Source organism: Heptranchias perlo, chromosome 21 (assembly GCF_035084215.1).
Source record: "Heptranchias perlo isolate sHepPer1 chromosome 21, sHepPer1.hap1, whole genome shotgun sequence".
Lineage (NCBI taxonomy): Eukaryota > Metazoa > Chordata > Chondrichthyes > Hexanchiformes > Hexanchidae > Heptranchias > Heptranchias perlo.
Genome location: NC_090345.1, coordinates 34,003,389 through 34,026,019, shown reverse-complemented (window position 1 = coordinate 34,026,019; position 22,631 = coordinate 34,003,389). Strand labels below are relative to the sequence as shown.

The window sequence follows — 22,631 nt, the reverse complement described above, 5'->3', positions numbered from 1 at the left end:
ACTCTAGTCCTCACCAAGCTCTGTGCTTTTGCAGATATCCCTCTAATATATACCTTTCAGAAGCATGTTAGTTACAACTGGTCAGTCAACTTCCAGCCACATTAATTAACACCTAGTCGGGGACCCACTTTCAGCAGATTCGCCCAACTCTAGTCCTCACCAAGATCTTTGCTCAAAGCTCTCTTATGTGAACAAAAAATATCAATGACTAGGGGTTGGTCTGGATAATTGCTTTGGAGACAAATTTAAGCAATTAGCTGCAATTTTATATAAAGCAATTTTTTTTTGTTTTCTACAACCTTATTTGCTTGGACATTTTTTTCCAAAATGAAAATATAAACAAATTCAAACGGGACAGGAAAATGTCCTTTTTTCCTTCTGTCACTATACTCTGTACATGTACTTTTGTATCCAGCTTTAAAAAGTGAAACAAATTTTGAGAGATTGTGGTCCTTTCGTATTTAATATTCACTTTTGGAAAAAGGAAAACAATTATGAAAAGTCTAGAACTATAATGAAAAATGACAGTCACCACAAAAAAAAAGCAATACATTATAAACATGTTAAAGTTACAGCAATTTAGTCCCACTCATAGTAATTAACCCTTTGCCAGTCAGATGTTGTAGGCATTTCCACTTTAAATGGGAAGTCATAACTGTTCTTGTCTACACTGCGTGTGAATGGGTTAAATTTGTCAAAACTGCCACTGCCGGTTTCACCTAAGCGGGAATCACACCCCGTTGGTCGGCCATGATTGTAATCTCGTGTAAAAGGTTTGACAAAGCTCTGTGGTTCTAGTCCTCTTCTGCTTGAACCTAGAAAAGTTTTCCACTCAAAATCATGTCTGAAGCGATCTGGAGGTGGTAATGGTGGTCTTGTGGAGTAAGGTGCGTATCTGCTGTGCTCACCATGCAAACCTTCTTCTGAACTACGCACAGCTCTATGATCGCTGAAATGTCCGGACCTAGTTAAAAAAAATTGAATTAGAACTCTATAGTACTAATATTTGAAAACTTGGCATTAGTTTTGTTGTCTAATTAACTGAATAAAGACATTAGGGTGACAACATGATATTCCTTTTAAATGGAATTACAACTGTTCAAGTTTCCTAAATGAAAAGAAATATTCCAAGCGAAGTTCAACTACTCTTTCATTATTGAACTACCTGGAACGTCCGTCATACTCCATTGGAGAGTAGTCATCAAAGAGAGGAAAACGTCTGCGTTCGTCATAAAGGACTGAATGAGACAGCGATGGTGGAGGTGGTGGTGGTCGATCCCTAAATGAGTATAATTATTGAGAAAAAGCAATATTTCAGCATTCCATTCCATGCCAGTTTGCAGATCAGACTAATGTGCAATATACATTTCTGACATTTTATATTTAAAATATAACCCAAGTTTATAAATGACTAATATAGTTAAAAAAATAAAGCTTGTTTTGTTAGCTACAAGGTCTGTTTTACATTATTCCAAATATAATCCAATGTTATCAACAGTTTACAACTAAAACATTTTCTACAGTCTTGAAGTTATTGAAATAAAGGATGTATGTCATGGATGTTCCACCCTGCCATCGAATGGCAACTTTTGAGACCAAAAAAAAAGTGTGCATCGAGCATACTTAGAAGAAATAAACAACACCCAACTTGTAAGGTCCTCATTGGGAAATATCTTCCCAATGCCTCCAAGACTAAGCCCAAGTCATTAACCTGTAGAATCAGGAGGGTAATAACTAGAGAACATCCAAGATGTCATCAGTTCTTAGAAGCAAGAAAGTGTAAAATGTAATGCTCTCCAAAAGCTGCCAGCAAGCCTTGACCATGGCAGCCATTGTTATTACTGCAAAAGAAGTCTGCAGCAGATGCCAATTATTCTGCCCCACATCTGAGTGCAAGGCCCTGGCAGGATGACCAGCCTGCAAGTAGGCCATGATGACTCGGCCCACCAAATCTGGGCATTTTAAGGCCTGCAGAGGCATACATAAGAACATAAGAACATAAGAAATTGGAGCAGGAGTAGGCCAATCGGCCCCTCGAGCCTGCTCCGCCATTCAATAAGATCATGGCTGATCTGATCCCAACCACAAATCTAAAGAACACAAGAAGTCGGAGCAGGACCCGGCCACATAGCCCCTGGGCCCTCTCCGCCACCCACAGGGCATTGACCGATCCGAACTCAGCTTCATGTCCAATTTCCTGCCCGCTCCCCATAACCCCTAATTCCCTTTACTTCTAGGAAACTGTCTATTTCTGTTTTAAATTTATCTAATGATGTAGCTTCCACAGCTTCCTGGGGCAGCAAATTCCACAGACCTACCACCCTCTGAGTGAAGAAGTTTCTCCTCATCTCAGTTTTGAAAGAGCAGCCCCTTATTCTAAGATTATGCCCCCTAGTTCTAGTTTCACCCATCTTTGGGAACATCCTTACTGCATCCACCCGATCAAGACCCTTCACAATCTTATATGTTTCAATAAGATCGCCTCTCATTCTTCTGAACTCCAATGAGTAGAGTCCCAATCTACTCAACCTCTCCTCATATGTCCGCCCCCTCATCCCCGGGATTAACCGAGTGAACCTTCTTTGTACTGCCTCGAGAGCAAGTATGTCTTTTCTTAAGTATGGAGACCAAAACTGTATGCAGTATTCCAGGTGCGGTCTCACCAATACCTTATATAACTGCAGCAATACCTCCTTGTTTTTATATTCTATCCCCCTAGCAATAAAAGCCAACATTCCGTTGGCTTTCTTGATCACCTGCTGCACCTGCATACCAACTTTTTGATTTTCTTGCACAAGGACCCCCAGATCCCTTTGTACTGCAGTACTTTCCAGTCTCTCGCCATTAAGAAAATAACTTGCTCTCTGATTTTTCCTGCCAAAGTGCATAACCTCACATTTTCCAATATTATATTGCATCTGCCAAATCTCCGCCCACTCACCCAGCCTGTCTATATCCCCTTGCAGGTTTTTTATGTCCTCCTCACTCTCTACTTTCCCTCCCATCTTTGTATCATCTGCAAATTTTGATATGTTGCACTCGGTCCCCTCCTCCAAATCGTTAATATAGATTGTAAAGAGTTGGGGACCCAGCACCGACCCCTGTGGAACACCACTGGTTACTGGTGCCAGTCCGAAAATGAACCATTTATCCCAACTCTCTGCTTCCTGTTTGATAACCAATCCTCCACCCATGCCAGAATATTACCCCCAATCCCGTGATTTTTTATCTTAAGTAATAATCTTTTATGTGGCACCTTGTCGAATGCCTTCTGGAAGTCTAAATACACTATGTCCACTGGTTCCCCTTTATCCACCCTATACGTTATATCCTCGAAGAACTCAAGCAAATTTGTCAGACATGACTTCCCCTTCATAAAGCCATGCTGACTTTGTCCTATTAAATTATGCTTATCTAAATGTTCCGTTACTGTCTCCTTAATAATAGACTCCAAAATTTTACCCACCACAGATGTTAAGCTAACTGGCCTATAATTTCCAGCCTTCTGCCTACTACCCTTTTTAAATAACGGTGTTACATTAGCAGTTTTCCAATCTGCCGGGACCTCTCCTGAGTCCAGGGAATTTTGGAAAACTATCACCAAAGCATCCACAATCCCTACTGCCACTTCCCTCAAGACCCTAGGATGGAAGCCATCAGGTCCAGGGAATTTATCCGCCTTGAGTCCCATTATTTTACTGAGTACCATCTCTTGAGTGATTTTAATCGTATTTAGCTCCTCCCCCCCGAGAGTCCCCTGTTTGTCCAGTGTTGGGATATTCTTAGTGTCCTCTACTGTAAAGACTGAAACAAAATATTTGTTCAGCATTTTTGCCATCTCCATGTTTCCCACCATTAATTTCCCGGTCTCATCCTCTAATGGACCTATGTTTGCCTTAGCCACCCTTTTTCTTTTTATATAACTATAGAAACTATACCACACTTCAAGTGTCCAACACCCGGATGCAGGGCCCCCAAAGAAATTCAACCCCCAATGGGCATTTTATAAAGCTAGAAAAAATTGACAGAAGGAGGAGGAGAGAGTAAGAGAATTAACAGATATGCCAATCAAAGAATGGGCCTAATCAATGATCTACAAACTGCTTCTTACAACAAATGGAAAGACATTAAAGGATAAAAAGTAAAGAGGCGCAGGAGAGGCCCAACGTGAGAGAAAACAGGAATAAGAAAGAGAAGAAAAAAGTCAGGCTCCAAACGTGCAGATCTGAAATTAAAACAGAAAATACAGTGGGTTTGCCAGTCCCGAGAAGAGAAAAAAATAATGAGATCAACACCATGGGAAGCCTCTGCCAGCAGTGGGCTCCGAAAAGGGTACCCATCCCAAACATCAATTCACCTCCTCATTGCGTCAATGCAGACGGACCCACCCCACATCACAAGAACCCCTGATGTAAAGGAACTGAAGTATACAGTTAGGAAATGAAGTTACTAAAGTCAATTTTCAGACCAGAAGTTGACATTTGGGGCGACTAGCTGTTTACTTTCACTTTGTTTTTACTTAAGTATTTTGCCTTGGTTTTAGAAAAGGGTGAGAGGAGGACTTCAGGAACACCAGTAAAGATATAGGGACCACTAATTGGTAGAAATATTAAAAAGGAAACTTAAAACAGAGTTAATTAAGTCATTAGGACTGGATGACATAGAAAGATATGGGCCAATTATGGACTGTATTGAAGTTTCTATGATTCTATAAATCTCAACTCAGGTTTGATCACATCGGTGAGATTAATCATCAATGCCTGAGCAAGCAGCTTGTGAGGTTGATGGGAGTGGGACACAGAGCCACATATAGGTGCTGACCAAAAAGGAAGGCTTTGGTTTTATCAATGTTGAGCTGCAGAACATTTCTGGCTTAGCCAGGACTTGATGTTGTGCAAACAGTCACCAGTACAGCAACAGCCTTGTAGTCTATAATGCTGATGGAAAGTTAAGAGTTGGTGGTGGTAAGCATACATGTGGACACTCTGCTAAAGTTAGCAAGGTCAATAACAGTAGTAAAGCTATTTGGGATTTTTATGTAGCTTTGTTACATTAATACTAATGGGCTTTCCAGTATCAATTTGGGATCTAAGTATAAAACCAAACCACCTAGGGAGTCTAGAAGTCCCCTGAACTTGCCAGTGGTCTAATTGATAAATTGATATTTCAACCATTATTGGGTGATTTGGGCTTATTCATAGCAACATGAAATGGAGAAAATGATGTCAAGTAAGACACTTTGTTCTGCCTGGATGGTTAACCATGAAAATATTTTCTGTATTTCCAAAAATGCTGAGTTATAACAATTTTCTCTGCTGAGACAAGATATGTGGGATGAGAGGGTTGTCCTATGTGGAAAGATTAAGTAGAATGGGCCTATACACTCTGGAGTTTAGAAGAATGAGAGGTAATCTCATTGAAACATATAAGATTATGAGGGTGCTGAACAGGGTAAATGCTGAGAGGTTGTTTCCCCTGGCTGAAGAGTCTGGAACTAGGGGGCAGAGTCTCAGGATAAGGGGTTAGCTATTTAAGACTGAGATGAGGAGGAATTTCTTCACTCAGATGGTTGTAAATCTTTGGAATTCTCTACCTGAGGGCTGTGAATGCTGAGTCATTGAGTATATTCAAGGCTGAGATAGATAGATTTTTGGATTCTAGGAGAATCAAGGGATATGGGGATCAGGCTGGAATGGGGAGTTGAGGCTGAAGATCAGCCATGATCTTACTGAATGGTGGAGCAGGCTCGGGGGGTCATATGGCCTACTCCTACTCCTATTTCTTATGTGTTTGTTTAAACAGGAGTTCGTTAAAAATTTTGAATGCTTTCCTGTGATATGTATATTTCCACTGGTGAGGCTGATGTGTAATTCAAAGACACCTCATTGGTCACAAGTTGTCCAATTAGCCTGTTTATATTTCATAGAAAAACAGATTAATCTCTATCTTCAAAAAAAACCTCAAACATTTGACAACTAACAAAATGACTGCTGGACCATGCCAATTACCTGTCATTCCATGCATTATAAGAGGAACGTTCAAAGTTGTCAGCATAAAGAGGTACGTGTTCATAAGGGAGTTCAAATCTTGAACCAAACCTGAAACAAAAAAATGCACATCAAAAATCCAACAATAGTTTTGATCTATTACATAATGTATATATCAAGGGAAAAAAAGAAAAATGGAGAAAGGTACAGGAAAGAACACTATAAAAGTACCATATGAATATTGGTAGTCAAATAATACAACAATTAGATAAAATATAAAGTCAGAATATAGCAACCAGTACAAATGCTGCAACTGAAATGTGTCATATTTATATTTTACAGCTTTGGAGTACATAAAATAATCTTGCTTCTTTACCCTGCAAAGTCACGTGAATGAGGGTTCAGTGGTTCTGGCTCTGTAGAAAATGCTTCCATTCCCAAATTGCTATAAAAGAACAAAACAGCTGATGATTATATGTTTTATTAAAATGTGCATAAAGAGGCTTGTTTAGGTTCACCTTTTCAGGACTGATCTGGCCAAGTAAATGGGAGGAAATTAAGTTAGTTTATAGCAACAGACCAATAAAATGAAGAAGATTAAAAAGAACGGAGTCGATTTTGACTTTTGGGTGATTTCCCCAAGTGAAAATCGGCCCCATCATCTCCATAAGGCACATTTAATCATTGTGCAGAGTATCAGTTACGAAAGAAAATTTATTTTAAAAACAATGCCAGTAATCCAATAATATGCATTCAATGTAGTCATGTACTCCACTCAGATTTAAATGCACTTTTTAAGAAATTTCACAATTAGAATTGCATTCAGCACAGTAATGAGATCACAATCAACTCAAAATATTCCACTGCTTTAATGATCTGCAGAACCAGCAGTCCACAGCTTAAACATACAGGTTCAATTCTCAAGAAGTCATGTTTAGTAAGAGAACAAATCGCCATTAAAGTTCAGTCTCAGTACTCAGCAGAACCATAAGAATTGATGCAAAAAATAGCAGGTTCTTTCATGTCAGTGAAAGGAAAAAAATCTCAAGTGAAAATAAAAGTGACCTATTTTTGGTATGGTCTTCCTCGTCCTTAATTCATCTTCCATATACAAAAGCATAATGCCAATTTCAGGACAGGAGAAAAGCCACCAGGCTATGTCACTTTAACTTTAATCTTCAAGATCCACATTATCTTTCATGGAGGTTGTTCCATACAGAAGGCTGATTCATGACCTAGCCATTGCAATAGTAATTGTGTGCTTTTATTCTGCATAACAGCTCATGCTAAAGTAGAAGAAAGACATTATATGATCTATTCACAATAGTGTTTTGAGATGGGGTTGGCTAACATTTTATTTGTAAAGGCCTAAAAGTGGTCCTCCCTATATAATTTGCTTGGGGTTGAAAACATTGAAATCTAGGTTTGATCTCAGTTGTGGAGAGAATTTAAGTACCAACATTTATTGAGTTAATATAAATTGTGGCTCAAATCTGCAGAGAACTGTTATAACCATTTCCAACCTCCATGTTATCCCATGTGTAAAGGACAGACAATTATTTGTCCATACATACAATACCCCTTTTCCAGCAATAGTTCTGTTTAACATGGTAATCAGATAAGGGTAAAAGGCTGAAAGCACAAATCAGTCTCAAGATCCCAACTTTAAAGCCAAGTTCGTTTTAACTAATCAGTGGAGTTGTAGGACCCAAATGAATCCCGATTTCATAATTACCTTCTTTTTGGTCCTGTTCTTAGGTCACGGAGATATATTCCATTCATTTTGTGGCCACGAGCACTGTTAAAAACTTTTAAAAGAGAGGAGTTTCAATTTTCTGTTTACCATATATCAATCAGAAATTAATGTCTTTAGAAACTGAAAAGATTCCTACGATCAATTGCTGCTTCTGGCTCTATTCCTTCTACATCAATCAAGTATCTAGATGAGATAAGAAAAATCCAAATTTGTATTCAAAGAAATCAAATATAGGAACAATTACAATCCAGTTGCAATTAAAATCATTAAGGGGAACTTGGTAATGCATCTCTGAACCAAAGCAAATAAGGTCCTCATGATTCATCTGTCTGATGTACCTACTATAACAGGCCCAGACTATTAACTAGAAATAGTACACCTTATTATGGAATGATAAAGTGACCTATGGAATGCTCAGCAAAATACCTTCTAAATCAGAAGTCTTCCACATTCAAACTTCGATGGTCAGTTTTAACTGCTCATAAATTTTAGGCTGCAGGTCCATGACTGGGTTTCTCTTTTTTTTTAAAAAAAGTCCATTTTGCATCTGTAAGAAAGTGTGATGGATGCATGCTGGACTTGATTTATTTACTAACGGATCTCCCATAGGATTGCACACACTGAACTGGATCACATGCTATTTTATAAAGGCTGCATTATTTTTCTGCTAAATTGAAACTCTGTTTAAAGCAGCCTGTCCCTCTAAGGCCACAAAGTCTAATTGCTCAAGGTAAGTCAGCTGATAGACTGCTTTAAAAAGACATGATTGTTATAACAAGTAATGCAGAATGCATTATTCTGTTGAAGTAGAGCTGTATCCCTTTAAGGCCAATTTGGATTCTTATGTTAATAAGGTACTGTGTGTTTGTTGCCAATTTCTCCGTACATTCCAAATAGTTGTCTTATATTCAAATTTGTTACAATAATTAGAAAAATAAAGCCAATCAGCTGTGAGACATCTACCTAAAATTACATGAAAGAAGTATGGTGAAGGTGACAGTCAAGAAGTGCATGGATCATTTTTTATTTTAGTTTTTTTAATTCATTCACGGGATGTGGGCATTGCTGGCAAGGCCAGCATTTATTGCCCATTCCTAATTGCCCTTGAGAAGGTGGTGATGAGCCGCCTTCTTGAACCGCTGCAGTCCGTGTGGTGAAGGTTCTCCCAGTGCTGTTAGGTACAGAGTTCCAGGATTTTGACCCAGCGACGATGAAGGAACAGCGATATATTTCCAAGTCGGGATGGTGTGTGACTTGGAGGGGAACGTGCAGGTGGTGTTGTTCCCATGTGCCTGTTGCCCTTGTCCTTTTAGGTGGTAGAGGTCCCGGGTCTGGGAGGTGCTGTCGAAGAAGCCTTGTTAAGTTGCTGCAGTGCATCCTGTGGATGGTACACACTGCAGCCACGGTGTGCCGGTTGAAGGGAGTGAATGTTTAGGGTGGTGGATGGGGTGCCAATCAAGCGGGCTGCTTTGTCCTGGATGGTGTTGAGCTTCTTGAGTGTTGTTGCAGCTGCACTCATCCAGGCAAGTGGAGAGTATTCCATCACACTCCTGACTTGTGCCTTGTAGATGGTGGAAAGGTTTTGGGGAGTCAGGAGGTGAGTCACTCACCACAGAACACCCATCTCTTGTAGCAACAGTATTTATGTGGCTGGTCCAGTTAAGTGTCTGGTCAATGGTGACCCCCAGCATGTTGATGGTGGGGAATTCAGCGATGGTAATGCCACTGAATATCAAGGGGAGGTGGTTAGACTCTCTCTTGTTGGAGATGGTCATCGTCTGGCGCGAATGTTATTTGCCACTTATCAGCCCAAGCCTGGATGTCGTCCAGGTCTTGCTGCATGCGGGCACGGACTGCTTCATTATCTAAGGGATTGAGAATGGAACTGAACACTGTGCAATCATCAGCGAACATCCCCATTTCTGACTTTATGATGGAGGGAAGGTCATTGATGAAGCCGCTGAAGATGGTTGGGCCTAGGACACTGCCCGGAGAAACTCCTGCAGCAATGTCCTGGGGCTGAGATGATTGGCCTCCAACAAACACTACCATCTTCCTTTGTGTTAGGTATGACTCCAGCCACTGAAGAGTTTTCCCCGATTCCCATTGACTTCAATTTTACTAGGGCTCCTTGGTGCCACAATCTGTCAAATGCTGCCTTGATGTCAAAGGCAGTCATTTTCACCTCACCTCTGGAATTCAGCTCTTTTGTCCATATTTGGACCAAGGCTGTAATAAGGTCTGGAGCCGAGTGGTCCTGGCGGAACCCAAACTGAGCATCGGTGAGCACGTTATTGGTGAGTAAGTACCGCTTGATAGTACTGTCGACGACACCTTCCATCACTTTGCTGATGATTGAGAGTAGACTGATGGAGCGGTAGGTGGCCGGATTGGATTTGTCCTACTTTTTGTGGACAGGACATACCTGGGCAATTTTCCACATTGTCAGGTAGATGCCAGTGTTGTAGCTGTAGTGAAACAGCTTGGCTAGAGGCACGGCTAGTTCTTAATACAACAAAATCTCCTCTGGCATTGCCCATGGTAAGTGAGAAGGTATGATTTTTAACTGCTCTGTCATTCATTATTGTAGGTGAGGAGACGTGGTTTGTGGGAACAAGTTATTTGTTTTGTAAGGAAATCGTAGGAGTGGGGTAAATTAAATAGGTTGGGGAAATAGAGACTATTGTTAAGAGGCGATGTTTTTGGAGCATAGCTGCTCAAATGGAGTACATAGAAAGGTCCCACAGGCATTTGGACAGACATGGGACAGTGTAGAACCAACTCTGAACCAGGAGCATTGCCAGGAGACATGGTAGTGGGCAAGCAATCTAAATGTAGCAGGCCGGGTAGTGGGGTAGAGCTGCCCGGAGTAAGCCAGCATTTTAAACTGTAGTAGACCAGGAAGCAGGGCAAAGCCACTAGGAGTGGGTCTGGTTGTCAGAAATTTTAAGTAAGTTTTAAGATTTTTTTTTAAAGCAATCTATCATGGCAAGAATGATCCTTGGGAGAATAGTCCAAATGGCATTTGGCAAACATAGTGCAGGTTAGAGCCAGGAGGACACAACCAGGAGCTGGCATTTTAAATGTAGCAAGCTAGGGAGTAGGATATAGCCATAAGGAGTGGAGCCAGTGGACAGGAGGATTTTTGGGAGCAGAGCCAAGATTTTGTTTTTAAAGCAGAAGCAAGCCAAGGAAAAGGCTTGAATCTATACTTTGGTGGAAGCAGGTACAGAATTGGGCAGAGAACGGACCCTGGCTGGAATGTTTGTGGGGATTTAGAAATAGAGAAGAGATAACTTCATAGTATCATAGTAGGTACAGCACAGGAGGAGCTGTTTGAGAGAGCAATCCAATTAGTCCCATTCCCCTGTAATTTTTTCCTTTCAAGTATTTATTTAATTCCCTTTTGAAAATTACTATTGAATCTGCTTCCATCACCTTTTCAGGCAGTGCATTCCAGATCATAACAACTCGCTGCGTAAAAAATGTTTCCTCACGTCGCCTCCGGCTCTTTTGCCGATCACCTTAAATCTGTGTTCTCTGGTTACCGACCCTTCTGCCACTGGAAACAGTTTCTCCTTATTTACTCTATCAAAACCGTTCATGATTTGAACACCTCTATCAAATTTCCTCATAGTCTTCTCTGCTCTAAGGAGAACAACCCCAGCTTCTCCAGTCTTTCCATATAACTGAAGTCCCTCATTCCCCGGTACCATTCTAGTAAATCTCTTCTGCAACCTCTCTAAGGCTTTGACATCCTTCCTAAAATGTGGTGCCCAGATACTCCAGCTGAGGCCTAACCAGTGTTTTATAAAGGTTTAGCATAACTTCCTTGCTTTTGTACTCTATGCCTCTATTAATAAAACCCAGGATCCCATATGCTTTTTTATACAGCCTTCTCAACCTGTCCTGCCACCTTCGAAGATTTGTGTATGTGCACTCCCAGGTCTCTCTATTCCTGCACCCACTTTAAATTTGTACCATTTAGTTTATATTGCCTCTCATCATTCTTCCTGCCAAAATGTAAAGATTGTGGCCAGAGCCTCCGCAGTTTCCACCCTGACTTCCCTCAGTAAACTAGGATGCATCCCATCTGGACCGGATGACTTTTCTATTTTGAGTACTGCCAATCTTTTAAGTACCTCCTCTTTATCTATTTTTATCCCATCCAATATTGCTATTATCTCCTCCTTTACTGCTACAATGGCAGCATCCTCTTCTCTAGTGAAGACAGATGCCAAGTAGTCATTCAGTACCTCTGCCTCCACAAGATGATCTTTTTTGTCCCTAAATCGGTCCCACCCTTCCTTTGACTATTTATGTTTATAAAAGACATTTCCGTTCCCTTTTAAGTTAGCCGCTAATCTATTTTCTCTCTTTGCCCCTCTTCCCTTTTTAGATCTCCTCTGTACTTTCTGTATTCAGCCTGGTTCTCTATTGCATTATGAACCATACATTCGTCATAAGCTTCCTTTTTCTGTTTTATTTTAATCTCTATATCTTTAGTCATCCAGTGAGCTCTACCTTTGGATGCCCTTCCTCTCCCCCTCGTAGAAATGTGTCGCAACTTATGATGTATTTTAGCAGGGCTAGGAATTTATAAATAGATATAACAGCAGAGCTGCAGCACCTTGTAGACACAACTAGGGGGACACAATAGTGCTACCTAGTAGTTGGAGGCCTGCAAGTACATTATTAAAGCATGACAACCAAACAAAAACATAGGGTTTTACCATTATAAAAGTTGAGAGAAATGTTGATATGGGCTTTTCCGATTATAAATTTTGACAAATAAGGCATGACTGAAAAATCACAGGAAGTAAGGTAAGTACAGCAAATGGCCTCATGCACAAGGCATTTAATATATGATTAGTTGATCTCCCGTAGCAATGCACTAGAGAAGTCAAGACCAGTGTTAGAGGACAGGTGTTATTGGATCAGGGCACATAAACATAATTCAATTACCATTTTAAAGTCATATGTTCTGTCCTTAATTAGAGACAAGACTTTCATTTTATGTAATTATTTGTAGTTAAATAGCAAAACTTATAGCAATCTGGGAAGCAGAGTTGCTTGGAGCACAGGCTGAAGAACAAGGAGGCGTAAAACTGAAGCACGTCAGCAGGCAAATAAGAAATAGTGTTGGGAGAGGGAGCTACAAAGTCTCTCAGCTTGGGGGACATACGTGGACAGGGATTCTGTGGTCTTAGTTACTGTTGGGCACAGGTGTTTGGCGCATTGTGAGGTTGGAGGATGCATTTCTTTAAAGTCTGATGATCATTTTAATTCTTATGATGCTGCTTTGCATTTTTCATCAGGTCGTACTTCTCACCCGGCACTGCCTAATAATTTCATGGTTGGGACATTAACACACACCACAATGCTGGTTTGGGCTATGTATTAGATCAACCTCTGAGATCACGGCAGTGAGGGCCTGCAAATGCTATTGGGGATTTAAAAAAATTAAATTAGTTTTGGGTTGGCAAAGCATGATTTCTTTAAATCAAAGATGGATTACAAATTATTTCACTTCAGATACATGGAAACCACATTGCTGTACAGCCACCTGATGACACATTAGTGCAAATGCCTCACAAAATTGATTTACAGTAGGTACTGCTGTTTTTGGACTTACTCTAGTATTAGAAAGGCCTATCACAGTGCCACCTACAGATGTAACTGGTACTGTGGATAAATGTTGTCAGTGTTAAAATGGGGTTTCCCATTGACAAAGCCTGACAAAGGAGTTTACAATGAGATATTTTGAGATAGAATGTTGCAACCCAGTCATCATTTTTATATATAATAGATTATATAGATAGACTGGAAGATCTCTTGTAGCATTAGTCACAATGAATTGGAGGATAAACTCATTCAGAAACAACATGGGTGTTACGTAATGTGATACACAGCGTATCAGTGTCACTGGTTAAGAGCAACTGAATAAGTCAAATATCGTATGGGATTTTTAACCAGGATTTTGTGGATTGAATTCCATCATTCTGTCTATGCTTCCATGAAAACAGTAATTCAGTGGTTGATTATTATATATTCCTTTAGCTAAGTACTCAATTTGTCTGTAGCCAGGATACAGGGCTGATGGTGGCCAACATTTAAAAGTTGGAGGTAGGTACCTGGTGCTCAGCAACCCAGGGAAGAGGCTGTTGAATCTAGCTATAATGGAAGGGATAATGGGCTTTGGCAGCACAATGGTGGGGAACTTAGGGTTTAGAAGAATTGGAGAAGAAATTTAGGTTGAGAATTACTGCCTTGACACTGTCTTATAGAGCTAACATCTTACATAGAATTACATAGAATGTACAGCACAGGAATAGGCCATTTGGCCCAACAGGTCCATGCCGGTATTTATAATCCGGATAAGCCTCCTCCCACCCGTCTTCAGCTAGCCCTATCAGCATAAGCTTCTATTCCTTTCTCCCTCGTGTGTTTATCTAGCTTTCCCTCAAATGCATTTATGCTACTTGCCTCAACTACTCCATATTGTAGTGAGTTCCACATTCTATCCACTTTCTGAGTAAGAAATTCCTCTTGAATTCCCTAATGGATTTATTGGTGACTATCGTATATTTATAGCCCCTACAAGTGGAAACATTTTCTCTATATCCACCCTATCGAGCCCCTTCATAATTTTAAAGACCTCTATTAGGTCACCCCTCAGCCTTCTCTTTTCTAGAGAAAAGAGCCCAGCCCGTTCAGTCTTTCCTGACAGGTATAACCTCTTGGTTCTGGTATCATCCTTGTAAATCTTTTTTGCACTTTCTCCAGTGCCTCTATATTCTTTTCATAAAATGGAGACCAGGATTGTGTACATTACTCTAAGAGTGGTCTCACCAAGGTTCTATATAAGTTTAACACAACTTCTCTGCTCTTCCATTCTATCCCTCTAGAAATGAACCCCAGTTCTTGGTTTGCTTTATGGCCTTATTAACTAACCTGTGTCGCTACTTTTAGTGATTTGTGTATCTGTACCCCGAGATCCCTTTGCTCCGCTACCCCACTTGGACTCTTTATTTTCCAAGGAGTATGTGGTCTCCTTATTTTGCCTACCAAAATGCACCACCTCACACTTATCTACATTGAAATTCATTTGCCAATTACACGCCCATTCTGTAAGTTTATTAATGTATTTTTGTAATTTATCGCAGTCTTCCTCAGTATTGGCTATATCTCCCAATTTGGTGTCGTCCACAAATTTTGAAATTGTACTTCTGATTCCCGAGTCCAAATCGTTTATGTAAATGGTGAACAACAGAGGTCCCAGCACTCATCCCAGTGGAACACCACTTCCCTCCTTTTTGCTAGTCTGAGTAGCTACCCTTAACTCCTACTCTCTTTTCTGGTTTTGTAGCCAGCTTGCTATCCATTCTGCTACTTATCCCAACTCCACGTGCTCTGACCGTAGACATGAGTCTACTATGTGGTACCTTATCAAAGCCTTTTGAAAATTCAAATATTTTACATCTACTGCATTACCCTTGTCTAACATTTTGATTGCTCTTTTTGAAATAATAGTGGTCATATCTTGTATTGCCTATAGTATTAATATGCTACTTTCTGACGTGTTTAATATTTATTTTAATAGACTTGAAAGATTTACAATATAAGTCAAAGATTTGTTGTTTGGGACCTACAATTCTAGATTTAATATCTGAATAGAAAATTTTGGTAAAAAGTTTAAAATGACCACTAAGTGATGTGTAGCATATATATAACAAAATGCTTCTAATTATATCAAATACTTACCTGCATATAAGGTATCCTGTTCTATTAACACCACTAGTACAGTGAACTCCAATGATTTTATCTGTTTAAGAAAATATGTCAAAATTAAGATATTATATATCTAACAAACAACTGACAATTCAAGAGGAAAACAGACTTCAAATCATAAAATTGCTCAAACCGATGTTCTCAGCTAAGTGTAAAAGAGGGTCTTGTTCTGCTGGTGTCTTTACACCAACCTTGTTTAACTCATTTTAAAGTTGTATGACTCAATCTTGACAAAATCATTATTTTTTTAAACCATTAGAACACTGGCAAATGCAAATGCTGGAAATTTCTAGTCCTTCTGGGCCAGTCATTTATGTTTCAACTGCAACAAAACCTAATATTACAGTAATAATGTCACAGGCAGTTTTATTATTGTAATGTATTAACATGAAGCAACTACAGCTGAAGTTATACCACAGTTGGCAGACCAGAGTTACACTGGCAACTGCACATTGCTACAGGCACACACCAAGGTTAACAACAAAGTTTTACCCCATTGGTTGCAATTTTTTTAATTTTGAGAATGGATGCAAATGTCAGCAACCTACTAACATGAAATATTAAGGCTCGTTATGTTGTCATTATTGGATCAATGCAGAACAGTTTCAGATGTGCATTGATCTGAAAGTAGCAGTGTAACTCAGGAGCCAGCTTCCAATCCAACTCTTGAGTGCATTAAAGCCAAATGTTGAGACCTCCTTCAGTTTAACTACAGTCCAATTGAGGCTAAGTTTAAAAAATGCTCATGCTTTCCACTGGACATTTTAACATGATATTTAGATTTTTAATGTTATGAGAAAGTGTACGCCATTGCCCTTGCTTTCCTAAAATTAAAATTAGCTGCTGGTGCAGCTAATGTCAGCAACTATCCAGCAGATTTCATGGTAATTTTTCTCCAGGTACTAGCCAAGATATTACCAGATTTAGCAAATTCATTTTCAACACAACTAGCCGTATTGGGATTTGAACTCATAACCTCTCGGTTGCTAGTACAGTACCATACCTACTAGGCATATCTTTTTGTGCAAAAAACAATTCTCCAATTGGCAGAAAACGGGCTCCAAACAAGATGTAGAATGTTCAAGTGTTGATGTGATTTTTATACATCAAAGCAATATCTTGACTGCAGGACAAGCTGTCTTAGCTACCGCACTGACAGGCTGATTATGCTCAAAAGACATAACAGTGCTACTTAATAACCAAAACTATGTGATTTCCTCCAGCCATTTATTTTATTCCGAACTCAATGTTCTCAGATTAAAAAGAGACTGGTTCAGATTCCCATTTAACCCACTTTAAATTAAACTGATCAACATTTCCATCCTAATACAGCGAAAATTGATATAACTACATTATTACAGATTGGAATCCCCCCTCTCCCCCACTGCGTCCCCACCCTCCGAATAGTTCTGTCGTGTGTTCCTGACAAAATGATGTTTTCCATAAACAAACTGAGTCTCTTATGATTTGAACCCTGCACCCCAATACGTGCCAAGTATGGGTTAACATGCAGGGTTTAACAATTAACCCCTAATGCAGTACATGCAGAATGCCTACCATATTTTCTTGGTTCTTCCAAATGATAGAAAATGCCATTAGACCAATATGTACAGGCTAAGGTTACTAATTAGATTTATTTACATCTCACTTAAAACAAGAAGCCAAATAATACAGCAAGACACTAAATCAGCACAATAATTAGAAACAATGAAGATCAAATCAGTCTGATAGGTGGAAATACTCGCGTGTAGAGTAGAACTCGTTTTTAATGATCTTACCTTCCAAAATCATTTCCTATTTATAGTAACACCTGCATTCGTTAGTAATAACAAATGGGCATTCGTTAGTAATAACAAATGGGCATTCGTTAGTAATAACAAATGGGCATTCGTTAGTAATAACAAATGGGCATTCGTTAGTAATAACAAATGGGCATTCGTTACATCATTCAATTTTGAAATTACTTCTTTGATTTATCACAGCCAGGAAGGAATTTGATGGCTCAGGAAAATACCTATTAAAAGTAATTTGAACCTGCCTTTGATACTAAAAGCAGCTTCAGCTTTATTGTTTTGTCTGAGCACCAGGCTTTGTCTGGAAACTTGCAATGTGCAACGATTGCAACACAAGGTGGAGATTTGACAGAGCACTGGAACAATGTCCAAAATTAGCCAAAGAGATCTCGCAAAACACTAAAATTTCAGAAGTGAAAATGAGCTAATCTGATAATAAAATCATAATTGGTTGATAAATTGGAATGCAGCATCCAAAAGGTAAAAATCTGAATGTTGAAAACACATTCCTACAATTGACACAGCATGTGTAGTGCTTTTTGGTTTTGGAAAATAAAATCATTAAAAGCGAGTTCTATTGTACACTCAAGTATTTTCACCTCTCATAGATTGATTTGAATTCCATTATTTCTAATTATTGCACTGATTTAGTGCCTTGTTGTACCATTTGGCTTCTCTGTTTTAATTGAGCTGTAAATAAATCTAATAACTGCTTCTATAGAAAGCAAAGAATCTTGCATCAGTGATGGGAAAGCTGCATGTTACCTTAACAGAAGCCTGGCTTAATCACTGGAAAGCACACAATAATACTGTGTTCAAGATAATTCATAGTAAGAAGGTGATGCTGAGACATCAGACTACCTTGTGAATTTGATACAGAAAATTTACATTTGTAGCAAAATGAGTTTCTTTTAGAAAAGGTACATATTCACATTCAAAGATATTCCGGTTGCAGGAGGAAAAAAATTAAAGCATTGTTTTACTGCAACATGTCTGGGAATAATTAAGTGCTGTGTTGTATTCAATAGCAAATCTGGAAACCCTCACTATTTTCATAGGGTCTGAAACCTACCAATTGAATCCAGAAGCAATTGGAATGCCTGGTTGATTTCAGCAGTTTCCCTCTGGCTACAAAAGTGGAACACAGAGCTTGCTCTTATGGACAATTCTGCAGGCCATAATCTAGCTGAACCTTCACAATGTAAAAGGAGTGCTTCTACAAATACAACAACCTTAGCACAGTCACTGGGTTATTCAAGAAACACTGCCTTCACTCCCTTCGAAGCAAAATGATTGACAATGATGACACAGTGACTGCGGTGGATGTTGCTAGGCCTGATAACCGACTGGATAATATATATGATTCTTAGTGCTTCAGAAACAGTCTCACAGAGATTGCCGGAGTAGAGTTAAGAGAGAAATCAGGAGGGCAAAAAGGGGATATGAGATTGCTTTGGCAGATCAGGCAAAGGTGAATCCAAAGAGCTTCTACAAATACATAAAGGGCAAAAGGGTAACTAGGGAGAGAGTAGGGCCTCTTAAGGATCAACAAGGTCATCTATGTGCGGAACCACAAGAGATGGGTGAGATCCTGAATGAATATTTCACATCGGTATTTACGGTTGAGAAAGGCATGGATGTTAGGGAACTTGGGGAAATAAATAGTGATGTCTTGAGGAGTGTACATATTACAGAGAGGGAGGTGCTGGAAGTCTTAACGCGCATCAAGGTAGATAAATCTCCGGGACCTGATGAAATGTATCCCAGGACGTTATGGGAGGTTAGGGAGGAAATTGCGGGTCCCCTAGCAGAGATATTTGAATCATCCACCGCTACAGGTGAGGTGCCTGAAGATTGGAGGGTAGCAAATGTTGTGCCTTTGTTTAAGAAGGGCGGCAGGGAAAAGCCTGAGAACTACAGACCAGTGAGCCTGACATCTGTAGTGGGTAAGTTGTTAGAGGGTATTCTGAGGGACAGGATCTACAGGCATTTGGATAGGCAGGGACTAATTAGGAACAGTCAGCATGGTTTTGTGAGAGGAAAATCATGTCTCACGAATTTGATTGAGTTTTTTGAAGGGGTAACCAAGAAGATAGATGAGGGCTGTGCAGTAGACGTGGTCTACATGGACTTCAGCAAAGCATTTGACAAGGTACCGCATGGTAGGTTGTTACATAAGGTTAAATCTCATGGGATCCAAGGTGAGGTAGCCAATTGGATACAAAATTGGCTTGACGACAGAAGACAGAGGGTGGTTGTAGAGGGTTGTTTTTCAAACTGGATGCCTGTGTCCAGCGGTGTGCCTCAGGGATCGGTGCTGGGTCCGCTGTTATTTGTTATTTATGTTAATGATTTGGATGAGAATTTAGGAGGCATGGTTAGTAAGTTTGCAGATGACACCAAGATTGGTGGCATTGTGGACAGTGAAGAAGGTTATCTAGGATTGCAACGGGATCTTGATAAATTGGGCCAGTGGGCCGATGAATGGCAGATGGAGTTTAATTTAGATAAATGTGAGGTGATGCATTTTGGTAGATCGAATCGGGCCAGGACCTACTCCGTTAATGGTAGGGCGTTGGGGAGAGTTATAGAACAAAGAGATCTGGGAGTACAGATTCATAGCTCCTTGAAAGTGGAGTCACAGGTGGATAGGGTGGTGAAGAAGGCATTCAGCATGCTTGGTTTCATTGGTCAGAACATTGAATGCAGGAGTTGGGATGTCTTGTTGAAGTTGTACAGGGCATTGGTGAGGCCACACTTGGAGTACTGTGTACAGTTCTGGTCACCCTATTATAGAAAGGATATTATTAAACTAGAAAGAGTGCAGAAAAGATTTACCAGGATGCTACCGGGACTTGATGGTTTGACTTACAGGGAGAGGTTAGACAGACTGGGACTTTTTTCCCTGGAGAGCAGGAGGTTAAGGGGTGATCTTATCGAAGTCTATAAAATAATGAGGGGCATAGATAAGGTCGATAGTCAAAATCTTTTCCCAAAGGTAGGGGAGTCTATAACGAGGGGGCATAGATTTAAGGTGAGAGGGGAGAGATACAAAAGGGTCCAGAGGGGCAATTTTTTCACTCAAAGGGTGGTGAGTGTCTTGAACGAGCTGCCAGAGGCAGTAGTAGAGGCGGGTACAATTTTGTCTTTTAAAAAGCATTTGGACAGTTACATGGGTAAGATGGGTATAGAGGGATATGGGCCAAGTGCAGGCAATTGGGACTAGCTTAGTGGTATAAACTGGGCGACATGGACATGTTGGGCCGAAGGGCCTGTTTCCATGTTGTAACTTCTATGATTCTATGACATACATTATGAATTGCTTTAATTGAGCTTTGAATGAGCAAGTACTTGATGAAAGCAGTGCTTCTTTAACTCAAGTGACTGATGACATCCCAACACGAACTCTGAGTACCTGTAAATCCCGTGACCATGTTCAATTCAGTTTGCACCTATAAAACAGCCTCTGTATCCTGACTAATTTCCAGATTAAGCAATCTGGTCCTGTAGGCAATTTATCTCTTGAACTTCATTTTGAAATTTGCTAAGGAAAGATGGCTTCCATTAGCTCCAGTTATTTTTAAATTGTATGAAATTAAAGAGAAATTTCCTACTTTGTCATATCACTCGCCACCCCAGAAGACAGTTACTTGCTGGTGCCACCTGCATGGTACGAGAGATCTTGCTTGGTCAGTCTGCCCTGAAAAATATTGATAGCTCTTTCCAGTTAAAGTGCTCCATGGTGTGGAGGCTTTTCTGACAAATGTCATCCTCTTGCAACTACTGCCTCTTGTACTTCATTATAGTTGTGGTTGTGTACACTATAAAACACAGGTTGTAAGCTTGACTGGCATTGCACTGTTTATGTCTGTCCTATGGGCAAAGCCTCACACAGCCAGGCTGAAATCTCTGCAATGTATCTGCAGCCTGCTTGTACAATCCTGTCTGACTAGACCAACTTCTACCCATGCCTCACCATCACCATTCTGGAACTTGCTGTGTTCTCAGTTACTTCGGCAATTATGTGACCCTCTGTGCCTGCCTCGAGCAGGCAAGAGCACCAGGCTAACTAAATGGTGTTGTCCCATTATAACATATAGAATTAATAAACTGATTAACACATCCCAACGGGCTCAGAATGTACTATGAGACCTGTGCTCTCTGTCTGCCTCCCCAGGGTCAGCAGCCAAACCTCTACCAGTTCTATTCAGCTAACATTTCCCAGGCTTCCCTGGACAGCTGCAAACTGAGTGATTCTATATGGCCAACTTGCTGTCTCTCCACATGCCTCCACCATGCGCTTGAAGGTGTAATGGTGGGACTCCTATTGCTGGAAGTCTGATACCCTGGCCTGATTCAAGTTGGCGAAGCACCTGTCCCTGTACAGCTTGCACTTTGTTTTCCAACCCCATTCTGGCCAAAGGTAACTGCACAGAGGTAACTGCATAGTGTTGTGGGTATTTCGAGAATGTTTGTGGGTTGTCATTCTGTGACAAGTCATTTGCACTAGCACTGAAATCAATCCAAATAGAATACAAAAAAACAATCACAGGATCAGAATTATGGGCACTTCCTATTTTAGTATTTTTAATTTTTCTCCTCTGGATAGTTTCCCAAACCAAACATCTGCAGCCAAACAGATTAGAAAGGTGCGCCAAGGGCCCTAACAATATGGGCTATGAGGTCACACAAGTGGCCTGGGGTCACTGCTCTTACAAGTTTCCCACTCTCCCTGTGGGAAAGCACTTGTCTCTGCTTGGCAACTCCCCAGAGCAGCAAAAATGAGATCAAAAACACATAGGAAATTGTAATGTGCCACACAAGTGTGCTATCTCATCTTGAAGAGTTTAGTCAGGTATATGAACTCAAATATGATCACATTTTATCCCAGTCCTCTCGGTGACTTTGAAGCACAATGCCTGTGAAGTTGGTGTGTAACCCTTCAAAGTGAAGGGCATAAATCCTGCTATGGACCAAAGGATTGGAGATGACTTTCCATGATTGGTAAGGTAACCTGTGGGAATTGCCCACCAGTAGGATTGTATCTTTCATTTGAGTGGTATGGAAATGAGGACTTACAAGAGGTAGGCATTCTAAAATCTAAAAAAGGAACTTTTCAAGAAAAGGAAAGAGCTACTACCAATCAAAAAACACCAATAGTATTCTCATAGAAGCACAAGACTCAGTACTGCCTGGTGCCAGGCTTACTCTTGGATGCATTAGTTGGTGCTAAGCGTCTAGCAATGAGGTCAACCAAAACTGGAGTATTGTGTCCAATTCTGGGCATTGCACTTTAGGAAGGAT

At 40.3% G+C, this 22,631-nt stretch overlaps 1 protein-coding gene across 1 annotated transcript in view; it reads right to left on the bottom strand.

Annotated features, from left to right (window-relative positions):
• Nucleotides 1-444: 444 nt before the first annotated feature.
• Nucleotides 445-22,631, bottom strand: part of LOC137340239 (uncharacterized) — a 37,328-nt gene continuing 15,141 nt past the window's right edge. The window contains exons 4-10 of the mRNA XM_068002661.1: nt 15,508-15,568; nt 7,880-7,926; nt 7,723-7,795; nt 6,364-6,432; nt 6,009-6,098; nt 1,166-1,279; nt 445-964 (exon numbers count right to left, since the gene is read on the bottom strand). Of these exons, the coding sequence (XP_067858762.1) occupies nt 580-964; nt 1,166-1,279; nt 6,009-6,098; nt 6,364-6,432; nt 7,723-7,795; nt 7,880-7,926; nt 15,508-15,568 (839 nt within the window). The 3' untranslated portion in view covers nt 445-579. The remainder of the gene's footprint in view (nt 965-1,165; nt 1,280-6,008; nt 6,099-6,363; nt 6,433-7,722; nt 7,796-7,879; nt 7,927-15,507; nt 15,569-22,631) is intronic.